Source organism: Asterias amurensis, chromosome 22 (assembly GCF_032118995.1).
Source record: "Asterias amurensis chromosome 22, ASM3211899v1".
NCBI lineage: Eukaryota > Metazoa > Echinodermata > Asteroidea > Forcipulatida > Asteriidae > Asterias > Asterias amurensis.
The window spans coordinates 1034126-1046549 of NC_092669.1; the positions used below are offsets into that span (position 1 = coordinate 1034126).

Genomic DNA, 12424 nt, shown 5'->3' on the forward strand with positions numbered 1-12424 from the left:
CCTAGACGGGAGACGATAGCCGGACGAAACCGAAATAATTCTAGGAGTAACCCCCCCCCCCCAAAAAATAAAAAAAAAATAAAAAAAAATTGTGGTTTTTCAATAAGTTATCCTCAGCAAAATGTAAAACAATAAAAAATTCCCTTACAAAATCATTGAAACAATAGCCAAAAATGCATAGGGGGCGACTTTGTGGAATTCGGGTCATCTCGTACCCGAGTCAACTCGTACCCGAGTCAACTCGTACCCGAGTCAACTCGTACCCGAGTCAACTCGTACCCGAGTCAACTCGTACCCGAGTCAACTCGTACCCGAGTCAACTCGTACCCGAGTCAACTCGTACCCGAGTCAACTCGTACCCGAGTCAACTCGTACCCGAGTCAACTCGTACCCGAGTCAACTCGTACCCGAGTCAACTCGTACCCGAGTCAACTCGTACCCGAGTCAACTCGTACCCGAGTCAACTCGTACCCGAGTCAACTCGTACCCGAGTCAACTCGTACCCGAGTCAACTCGTACCCGAGTCAACTCGTACCCGAGTCAACTCGTACCCGAGTCAACTCGTACCCGAGTCAACTCGTACCCGAGTCAACTCGTACCCGAGTCAACTCGTACCCGAGTCAACTCGTACCCGAGTCAACTCGTACCCGAGTCAACTCGTACCCGAGTCAACTCGTACCCGAGTCAACTCGTACCCGAGTCAACTCGTACCCGAGTCATCGTGTACCCGAGTCAACTCGTACCCGAGTCATCTCGTACCCGAGTCAACTCGTACCCAAGGCAACTCGTACCCAAGTCAACTCGTACCCAAATATTTTTTTTTATTTTTTTACAAAATTTTGGAGTTACAACTCGTACTGATTAATATTGTGGTTTATTTAATTTTCGTTATGTAAATCATACATTTTTTTATTCATTGTTGTAATGATTTCTTTTTTTTCAAGTTGCAGATACATGTAAAAAGATAATCAGAACATACGCAGATGAATGAATTGAATGAATTTTTATCGTAATTTTTTTTATGGGAACCCTTTAACAAGAAAAACACGGAACGTTTGCGGGGCGACCATGGGGCGACTGTGTCTGGGACGACTTTTTAGGGGGCGACATTGTGAGAAGGCGAGTTTGTACACGGAGGGGGCGAGCTTGCTGGGGGCGACTTTGTAGGGAGCAACTTTGCCAGGGGGCGAGATGACTGACCTTCTTATTAATAATGGGCGAGATGACTGGCCTTCTTATTAATAATGAACGATAGAGGGCGTTTGTTAATCGTTCGTCAATAAAGAAAGCGTACGTCCCGTGTGATGATGATGTGAGTGTTTTTTGTCAACATTATACAGTATTAGACGGACGGTTCGACAAATTGCCATCAAAACACTTCCAGGTATGTTTTTATTTTAGTTTGTTTGTTAATTAACAGTGCATTTGCCACAGTCTTATAAGAGGCCAGACATTACATGTTCTTTAGTCTCGTACGCTTTCTGAGAGTTAGTAAACTAATTACGGACCATTTCGGACTGAGCTGAGCATCAGCAAATGATTAACTTTCATTTTCAATCAAAATTTAGAAAACGGTCAACCAAAAACTGCACCATAATCCATCAAAGACCTCTGTGAATTGACTTTGAACTCACATGAGGTAGGTACGCATGAGATGTTGTCGATATAAGATGGTATGTTGTTGTCTGACACGTTTTTCAAAACATAAGACTTTTAAGAGAAATCCTCGTCTTAAAATCTGAACCAAATGTTCAAAAATGGATTGTGCGTGAGCTTATTTTTGTGCTCCGGTTCGGTGCTCGTGGTGTGCGCATTCTACAGATTTGCACATTGTCCGTGATGAATTATTGAGCTGATAAATCCGTAGAGCGCAATGTAAACGTTGTGCAAATCTGTAAAATGTGCTCCAAATCTACTCCTAGAACTATTTCAGTTTCGTCCGGCTATCGTCTCCCGGACGAAACCGAAATAGTTCTAGGAGTACTCCAAATCCACAAGAAATGTCTTGCGCGATCCATTCATAATTCTTAATACTATTAAAAATTACCAAAGTAGTTCTAAAATTTAGAAAGAAGACATTTAAATTTGTGAGTAAGTGGTGACATTAGTAAACTCTTGAGTTGAGTTGAAGGATAAATTTCCATATGGCGCCACCACGTTTTTACTCATTTTATTTTTAACAAAATGGGATATCTCATTGAGGTAAATTAATATTCTACCTACATGTAGCTAGCCAGGGGGAATCATATCAAATGAAAAAGTGGGGGCGCCATACATGCCATACGGAAACTTTCCAAGTTGAACTTTGAAGTTAACTATAACTACACGTGTGTTCTTCATTCTGGCATTGAACACTGCATGTGCATGGGTCTAGAAAATCCATGCCTCATTTTAAATGCATGGGTCTAGAAAATCCATGCCTCATTTTAAACTCTTTCTAGTAGCACTAGCAGAGAGTTGTTTAAAGCAATACGTTTGCTGTAGCAGCTCTATGAAGTTAGGAATTACCAAAAGTACACCCTGTCTTTTGGTGATCATGAGTGTGTTCACCATTAAAACACACCAATTTGGCAAATCAGAGAACAAATTTGTTTTACAATTTACCAGAAGTTCTAGAAAAAAAATAACATATTTATAAATTTTTGAGTGACACTTGTACAAAATTTCTCCCATTAACACAGTGAGAAAGCACCGAAGAGTCCGCACTGGAGAGAAACCATTTGTAGCAATCTTGTGGATTGTATTTCTCACAAGCACTTCATTTGACTATCCATCAGCGTGTCCGCACTGGAGAAAAATCATTTGATTCTGACGTTTGTGGAAAATCTTTTTCTCAAAAAGGTAACTCTAAATATACACCAGATAGTGACTTGTCCACACTGGAAAAAAAACATTTGTTCAGACATTTGTGGGAAAGCATTTTCTAAAAAGAGCAATTTAAGAAGTCACCAAAGAAATCACACTTGAGGGAAACCATTTGTTTGTGACGTTTTAGGAAACGCCTATTCGAGTAAACGTCAAATGAAAGACCATAAGTGTGTCCACACTGGCGAAAGACCATTTTGTTTGTGACATTTGTGGAACAGATTTTTCAAGTAAAGCCAGCCTTATCCGCCACATGAGAACCCACACTGGAGAAAAACCATTTGTTTGTGGCGTTTGTGGAAAAGCATTTTCTCATAAAAGCATCCTAACTGACCATCAGAGAGTCCACACTGGAGAGAGACCATTTGTTTGTGACATTTGTGGAACAGATTTTTCAAGGAAAGCCAATCTTACCCGTCACCTGAGATTCCACACTGGAGAGAAACGATTTGCTTGTGACATTTGCGGAACAGCCTTTTCTCAAAAAAAAAATTTAACTGACCATCACAGAGTCCACACTGGAGAGAAACCATTTATTTGTGACATTTGTGGGAAAGCGTTTTCTAAAAAGAGCAATTTAAAAAGTCACAAAAAAAAACACACAGGAGAGAAACCATTTGTTTGTGACATTTGTGGAACAGATTTTTCGAGGAACACCAGCCTTATTCGTCACCTGAGAATCCACACTGGAGAGAAACCATTTGTTTGTGACAGTTGTGGAAAGGTCTTTTCACATAGAAAGAGTTTAACTGACCACCACAGAGTCCACACTGGAGAGAAACCATTTGTTTGTGACATTTGTGGGAAAGCGTCTTCTACTAATAGCAATTTAAGAAGTCACCAAAGAACCCACACTGGAGAGAAACCATTTGTTTGTGACATTTGTTGGAAAGCATTTTCTACTAATAGCAATTTAAGAAGTCACCAGAGAAATCACACTGGCGAGAAACCATTTGTTTGTGACATTTGTGGAACAGATTTTTCACAGAAAACCAGCCTTATCCGTCACCTGAGAGTCCACACTGGAGAGAAACCATTTGTTTGTGACATTTGTGGGAAAGCGTTTTCTCATAATGGCAATTTAAGAATTCACCAAAGAAATCACACTGGAGAGAAACATTTTGTGTCACATGAAACCTTTCTGAAAAGCCATCAGAATGTAAATACTGACATGACTGATGAGAAACCATGTTTGCAGCATTTGCAGAGTGGCCTCAAATAAAACCACTTTTTGGGGGAAGACTTCTTTTGTTCTCCTTCTTTAAGGTGTGACATTCTTTTGGACCCACAAATGCTTTGTGCTCTCTTGAAACTTGGCACAAAACTTATTAATGGTGTATTTTGAAGATTGCTATAAAAACAGTGTTTCCAGGCCTAAAATTTCATCTGTGACAGCTAGAGGTCAAGGCCATTTGAACGTCCTAAAAGTCTATGGGAACTATTGAAGAGGCACCAAGACGAGGGCAACAGAGGTCATGGCCTGTAATATCTCTTGGAAACAAAACAAAACTTAACAAAGAACACCTGTCTACTAACTTGCCATGAGCATGGCTGCCTTTGAGATTCTGGTATGACATTAAAAAAACCATTCATCAATAGAGTATGAATTGTGGGGAAAATACTTTTGAAATTGTGTGCAATGTTGGTCATAAATCTATCTTCCATGAACAAAAGAAGCAGAGAGATCACTTTGAGGGGAAACCAGTTGTTTGTGACATTTGTGGAAAAACATTTTCCGGACAAAATTGTCTTACCAACCATCAACGCGTCCACACCAGAGAGAAACAATTCGTTTGTAGTACTTGTGGAAAAGCTTTCCTCCGAGAATCACACTTAAAAGTGCATCAGCGAGGCCACACTGGAGAAAAACCATTTGTTTGTAATATTTGTGGAAATGCCTATTCAAGAAAGCAAGGGCTGACCAATCATCAGCTTGTCCACACTGGAGAGAAACAATTTGGTTGTGACATTTGTGGGAAACACTTTTTGTTGAAATATTACCTAAACACCCATCAGCGTGTCCACACTGGAGAGAAGCCATACGCTTGTGACTTATGCGACAAAACTTTCACTAAAAAATCATCCCTGACGGAGCATCAGCGTGTCCACACTGGAGAGAAACCATTTGCTTGTAACACTTGTGGAAAAGCTTTCTTCAATCGTTCGTCACTGAGCACACATCAGCGTGTCCACACCGGAGAGAAACCATTTGGATGTGACATTTGTGGAAAATCCTTTTCACAAAAAAATGGCCTTACCACCCATAGGTGTTTTAACACTGAAGAGAGACCTTTTGTTTGTGAAACTTGTGACAGAACCTTCTCACAAAAGCAACACATGATTAACCACCAGCAGGTCCACATTGCAAAGAAACCAAGTGAATGCGACACTTGTGGAAAAGTTTTCTTAAGTAAATCAAAATTAGAACTCCATCAGCGTGTCCACACCGGAGAGAAACCATTTGTTTGTGGTATTTGTGGAAAAGCTTTTTCACATAGTTCCACACTGACAGTCCATCAGCATGTCCACACTGGAGAAAGACCATTTGTTTGTGACATCTGTGGAAAAGCATTCAGTCGTAAATCAAAAGTAGAAACCCATCAACGTGTCCACACTGGAGAGAAACCATTTGTTTGTAACATTTGTGGAAAAGCTTTCTCGCATAGATGGACACTGAAATGCCATAAAGGAGTCCACGCTGAAACAAAACCATTCTTTTGTGACATCTGTGGAAAAAACTTCAGTTGTAAGTCAAGTGTAGAGACCCATCGGCGTGTCCACACTGGAGAGAAACCATACGCTTGTGACTTATGTGAAAAAGCTTTCACAAAGAAATCATCCCTGACGGAACATCAGCGTATCCACACTGGAGAGAAACCATTCTCTTGTGACTTATGTGAAAAAGCTTTCACGAAGAAATCAGCCCTTACAGATCATCAGCGTACCCACACTGGAGAGAAACCATTTGATTGTGGCATCTGTGGAAAAGCCTATACACAAAAAGTCGCCCTTACTACCCATATGTGTGTCCACACTGGAGAGAAACCATTTGTTTGTAACATTTGCGGAAAATCTTTCTCGCATAGATGGTCACTGAGATGCCACCAGAGAGTCCACACTGGAAAGAAATCATTCATTGGTGGCATCTGTGGAGAAGCCTCCAGTTATGAGTCAAGTGTAGAAATCCTTCAGCGTTTCCACATTGAAGAGAGACCATTCGTTAGTGACATTTGTGGGCAAGCTTTCTCAGACAGCAATGCACTGACTACCCATCCGCATGACAGCTCTGAAGAGAAACCATTAGTTTGTGATATGTGTGGAGAAGTCTTCAGCAACAATAGCGAACTTATTCATCATAATCAAGAACACACTTAAAGGTATCTGCCACAGATTTGTTTTACTTGTTCTTTTGTGACATTTGTGGAGCAAATCAATAATAAGGACACACCTTTAAACTTTAAAAATTTGTAGCGAAGCATTTTATCAAAAGGGAAGTCTTAATAGACACCTGGAGAGAGACCATTAATTTTATGGACAAATCTAGAAACAAGAGTAGTGTTTCAAAACACCAGGTTGAAACTCTACTGGAAAGAAACTCTTTTGTGACCTTTATGTGGGAAAGCCCTTCTGTTGTGGTTGAAAATTGAAAGCCAATCAGCGTGAGGTTTGTGAAACAAAAAATATTTTCATATCAAAACACCATTGTCGGCTTCTTGAGAATACACTAATATTAAGTAGATTTTGAGAAAGAGGTCATTTCTCGCTAAAATATTCTCACTAAAATATTGAAAAACTTCAGCCAGAAGTCTTTTATTCCCATCTGAAAGCACACATATTCGCCCAACATGGGTGTTTTTTCTTTCATCGTTTTCTCAAAACTTTGATGACCAATTGAGCCCAAATTTTCACAGCCTTGTTATTATGCATATGTTGGGATACACCAAGTGGAAAGACTGGTCTTTGACAAAAGTGTTCAGTGCCTTTAGAGTAATGGTAATTTATTGTACATTTGTTTTTCTTTCCAGACTGAAATGAATTCTGTTGAGGAGAGATTTATTTGTGAACTTTGCGGGGAAACCTACTCTGAAAAACTGCAACTGGACAAACATCGAACGACCCATAATTGGAAGTCACTGGGAGAATGTGTCTGTCCCGTATGTAATAAATCTTTCCCGCATGATTGCAGACCGAATGAGAACCAAAAAGTCCACACTGAAGAGAACTTATTTGTTTGTGACATTTGTGGAGAACGTTTTACTGATAAGCAAGTATTTAGTGACCATCACAGTACTCACAATATGCAAAAGCTTTATGGTTGTGACAAATGTGGACAAGTTTTTTCACAAAGAAATTTGTTGACTGCCCATAAACGTACCCACTCTAAAGAAACTTCGTTTGTCTGTGATATCTGTGACAAATCGTACGCAAGTAAGCGTAATCTAAGCATCCATCAGCGTGTACACACATTATACAAGCCGTTTGCTTGTGGCTTTTGTGGAAGAGCCTTTTCACGAAAACATCGCTTGGTCAGCCATCAGCGTATCCACACAGGAGAGAAACCATATGTTTGTGACGTTTGTGGGAAAGCATTTTCACTTAAACCCTCCCTTATAGGCCACAAGAGAATTCACACTGGAGAGAAACCATTCGTTTGTGATGTTTGTGGGAAAGCATTTTCTCTCAAGACGACTCTCACCGGCCACCAGCGAACTCACACTGGAAAGAAATGCTATGTCTGTCGAACTTGTGGAAAAGCCTGCCCTTCTAGAAAGACTTTGACCAAGCATCGGCATGTCCATACTGGAGAAAAATCATCTGTCTGTGACATGTGTGGAAAAGCCTTCTCGCAAAAAAAAAAACTAGACACCAATCAGAGTGGCTACCTTGGAGAAAACCCTCTTGTTTGCGACATTTGTGAAAAAACGCTGGCAATGAAGTGTAACCCGATCCTTCAGCCTGCCCCAACTGAAGTAAAACCTTTTGTTTGTGACATTTGTGGGAAAGTATTCAATTGTGAAGAGGACTTTAGAGAACACGAGCTTGTCCACACTAGAGAAAAAGTGTTCGTTTGTGACATTTGTGGGAAAGTTTTTAATTGTGAAGAGAACTTTAGAGAACATGAGCATGTGCACACTACAGAAAACGCTTTTGTTTGTGACGTTTGTGGGAAAGTTTTTAATTGTGAAAAGAATTTTCGAGAACATGAGCATGTCCACACTACAGAAAACGTGTTTGTTTGTAATATTTCTGGGCAAGCCTTCAATTGTGAAGAGAACTTTCGAGCACATGAAAATGTCCACGCTAGAGAGCAAGCGTTTGTTTGTGACATTTGTGGGCAAGCCTTCAATTGTGAACAGAACTTTCGAGCACATGAGCATGTCCACACTATAGAAAAAGCGTTTGTTTGTGACATTTGTGGGAAAGTTTTTAATTTTGAACAGAACTTACGAGAACATGAGCATGTGCACACTAGAGAAAACGTAGTGTTTGTTTGTGGCATTTGTGGGAAAGCGTTTTCACAAAATATTCTCCTGACTGACCATCAACATGTCCACACTGTAGAGAATTCATTGGTTTGCGCTATTTGCGACAAATCATTTGCAAGTAAGCGTAACCTAAGTGTTCATCAGCGCGTCCACACTTTACATAAGCCCTTCGCTTGTGGCTTTTGCGGAAAAGCTTTCTCACGAAAACATCGCCTGGTCAGCCATCAGCGTATCCACACTGGAGAGAAACCATATGTTTGTGACGTTTGTGGGAAAGCATTTACAATCAAAACTACCCTAACCGGACACAAGAGAACCCACACTGGAGAGAAACCATATGTTTGTGACGTTTGTGGGAAAGCATTTTCACTGAAAACCACCCTAACATGCCATCAAAGAGTCCACACTGGTGTAAGACCATATGTTTGTGACACTTGTGGAAAAGCGTTTCCTCAAAAAGGAGGTCTAAATGCGCACCAGAAAATCCATGCCAAAGAGAAGCGATTTACTTGTGACATTTGTGGTGAACGTTTTACTTATGTGCGTAGTCTTATTGATCATCACAAAACTCACTCTGAAGAGAAAACAAACGTTTCTGGGTTTGTTAGAAAGTGTACACAAGAAGAAGCTGTCTAAATGGAACTGTGTATTTTTCGACAGTCTGGAATTTTTTTTTTATGTGATGGTTTTGTTTCAGTGTCGTGTACATAACCATGTTTTAAAAATGTAAGATCCGTTTTGCAACAAAATATTTTTCAATGAATTCTAGAGGGAACAGTTTATTTTGACCTACATGTATGTGGAACAACCTACACTCGGAAAAGGGCAAACCAAAATGTGCTACGATTTTTTTGTGTTAATTAGTTTTTGTGCTTTAAAGGAACACATTGCCTTGGATAGGTCGAGTTAGAGTTGGTCTTTGAAAAGCGTTTGTAATCGTTTGCTATAAAATGCATTGGTTAAAAAAATGATTTCAAAGTAAAATACAATGATCCACAAAAATTTGCCTCGAAATTGCGTGGTTTTTCGTTTTACTTTGCGAACTAACACGGTTGGCCATGGCCGACCGTGTTAGTTGACAAGGTGAAAGGAAAACCATGCAAATTCAAGTGATACTTGTGTGGATTATTATATTCTACTTTTAACATATCTTTCTAATCAATGCATTTTATAACAAACGGTTACAAAAGACCAACTCGACCGATCCAAGGCAACATGTTCCTTTAAGCAGCTGTATGAAATTGAGCTCTGTACCACATTTCTTAGAGCTGCTTAAGCAGATTTTGCTTATCAATGTTCTGCTAAGTAAAATTGAGCAGGAAACAAAGTTTACTTTTGACTTGGTACTTAAGCTGATAAACTGACTCTGGTAAGCATATATAGTTTGTGTTTGGTTAGTTTTTGCAGCTGGACGCACACAAATTTATGCAACAAAACAATGATGTTTTTCTTTCATTATTTTCTTGCAACTTCAATGATCAATTGAGGCCAAATTTGTATGCATCTATTGGGATACAGGAAGTAAGCACACTGGTCTTTGACAATTACAAAAGGTGTCCAGTCATTGATTTCACCAAAATCTTCCTAACTTCAGTTCAGTTCCGTATCCAAAGACGTCGGCACATTAAACCCATCCTAAGTTAGGATGCGATAGGATTAAAGGAACACGGTGCCTTGGATCGGACGAGTTAGTCTACGAAAAGCGTTTGAAAACGTTTGTTATGAAATGTATATGGTTAGAAAGATGTATTAAAAGTAGAATACAATGATCCACACAAGTATCACTCAAAATTGCACCGGTTTCATTTAACGTCGCGAACTAACACAGTCGGCCATTTATGGGAGTCAAATTTTTGACTCCCATAAATGGCCGACTGTGTTTTTCGACGAGGTAAAACGAAAACCACGCAATTTCGAGGCATATTTGTGTAGATCATTGTATTCTACTTTTACAACATCTTTCTAACCATACCGATTTTATAACAAACGGTTACAGAACGCTTTTCAAAGACCAACTCGACCGATCCAAGGCAACGTGTTCCTTTAATCCTAGCGTTTCATGAAATCGGCTGCAGTGCCTTTAAAAAGTAGACTTGACATCTTGGAAGTAAAGTCTGCCATCTGTATTGGCAATAATTTCATGCAAAACAATTTGTTGTGTGTAAATATCGTATAAGACACAGTGCAGTTTTATATCAAGTTCTTGCATTAGTGCTTGCTGAAAGGCAGTGGACACTATTGGTAATTGTCAAAGACTAGCCTTCACAGTTGGTGTATCTTAACATATGCATAAAATAACAAACCTGTGAAAATTTGAGCTCAATCAGTCATCGAAGTTGCGAGATAATAATGAAAGAAAAAACACCCTTGTCACACAAAGTTGTGTGCTTTCGGATGGTTGATTTCAAGACCTCAGGTTCTATATCTGAAACCGTCATAATAATAATAATATTTATTTGGACAATCACAATGTCCAGTGGCTTTAATAAATGTATCTTTAATGTAATATGTAATTCTTTTTATTTTGTGTAGAGCTTCAAGGAAAGCCATCTGTGATTCCAGTACGAGAAGATGTACAAGTAAAATAAAATTATGGATTAAAAAAATGAAAGCTTCTTTGTTTTGATTTTTGGTTGTTAAATTCCTGGGCCCAATCATTGAGCTACTAAGCACCATATGAATGTAATTACTCTTGATAAGGGCTATCAGCCAAAACACCATGCATTTTGCACAGAGGTCAATGTCTCTGTTGCTCCGCCCCTGTCTTGGTGTGCCCCTCTAGAAGGTGGCTGTGCCCGAATAGCGGCTATAGCTACGGCTAAGGCTAGATTGTTGAGAGTCATCATGCATTTAAGTATAGAATGTCCTTAGCAACACTCAAAGCAACAGTCACAGCCATAGCTGTAGCTGCAAATTCGGATATGGCCTATAAAAAAATTAATGTTCCACCTCCCAAGTCCAAAAACACCTTTTTTCAGTCCATTATGATCCTCTGGTACAAATATTTTTAGACCAGTAAATCCCGTCTTAACGAAACTAGTGGGATCGTTTTATCCTTGCTCAAAATATGGTTTAATGAAATGTGAACATGTACATGTACAGCGCACTTGTTGTGTACTTAATCAAGCTCATATCAACCCCCGCCCACAAACAACCCCCCCTGCTCCGCCACGCCCTCGTCATCGCCTGTTTGACGGTAGAGGGCGCGTGTGTGCAGTCGATTTACAAAATTAGAGATATATAACAGAACAGACGTATGAAGCTAAACCACGAACTACAACCATGCACAATCTATGGTAACTGCCGCTGGTTCCCTGTTTCTCATTTGGTTTATGAACAATGTATGTGCTGTTGGAACCAGTGCTTGCTTAGTCTCTTGTCCGTGTCGTTTCATCTTCATCAGTCAAGATGAGAATCATGAATATTTGTTACCTATACTAATTTATTCATACACACGTCAATGGGAAACTACACAACCATACACAAGTCAATGGGAAACTACACAACCATACACAAGTCAATGGGAAACTACACAACCATACACAAGTCAATGGGAAAATACACAACCATACACAAGTCAATGGGACACTTCACAACCATACGCACGTCAATGGGAAACTACACAACCATACGCAAGTCAATGGGAAACTACACAACCATACACAAGTCAATGGGAAACTACACAACCATACACAAGTCAATGGGAAACTACACAACCATACACAAGTCAATGGGAAACTACACAACCATACACAAGTCAATGGGAAACTACACAACCATACACAAGTCAATGGGAAACTACACAACCATACACAAGTCAATGGGAAACTACACAACCATACACAAGTCAATGGGGAACTACACAACCATACACAAGTCAATGGGGAACTACACAACCATACACAAGTCAATGGGGAACTACACAACCATACACAAGTCAATGGGGAACTACACAACCATACACAAGTCAATGGAAAACTACACAACCATACACAAGTCAATGGGAAACTACACAACCATACACAAGTCAATGGGAAACTACACAACCATACACACGTCAATGGGGAACTACA

The 12424-nt window shown here is 39.8% G+C and overlaps 2 protein-coding genes across 4 annotated transcripts; both read left to right on the forward strand.

Moving 5' to 3' along the window:
• Positions 1–1290: 1290 nt before the first annotated feature.
• LOC139953768 (uncharacterized) lies at positions 1291–10083 on the forward strand. 3 transcript variants are annotated; one of them, XM_071953330.1, is made up of 3 exons: positions 1291–1384; positions 2682–2841; positions 6891–10083. In XM_071953330.1, exon 3 carries the CDS (start codon positions 6897–6899, stop codon positions 8985–8987), a length of 2091 nt encoding a protein of 696 aa, XP_071809431.1. In that variant the 5' UTR covers positions 1291–1384; positions 2682–2841; positions 6891–6896; the 3' UTR covers positions 8988–10083. The 3 variants fall into 3 exon arrangements, with proteins under 3 accessions (XP_071809431.1, XP_071809432.1, XP_071809430.1); XM_071953331.1 differs by lacking the exons at positions 1291–1384; positions 2682–2841 and adding an exon at positions 4455–6242 and having other exon boundaries at positions 6891–7019; XM_071953329.1 differs by lacking the exons at positions 1291–1384; positions 2682–2841 and adding an exon at positions 6103–6242.
• On the forward strand, positions 2925–4087 carry LOC139953775 (uncharacterized). The gene has a single exon (XM_071953341.1). The coding sequence runs from the start codon at positions 3119–3121 to the stop codon at positions 4085–4087; it is 969 nt and encodes a 322-aa protein (XP_071809442.1). The 5' UTR covers positions 2925–3118.
• Positions 10084–12424: the final 2341 nt, after the last annotated feature.

Coding starts and splice junctions, on each gene's coding strand:
- LOC139953775 (XM_071953341.1), top strand. CDS start 3,119: ATGAGAACCCACACTGGAGAAAAACCATTTGTTTGTGGCGTTTGTGGA.
- LOC139953768 (XM_071953330.1), top strand. CDS start 6,897: ATGAATTCTGTTGAGGAGAGATTTATTTGTGAACTTTGCGGGGAAACC.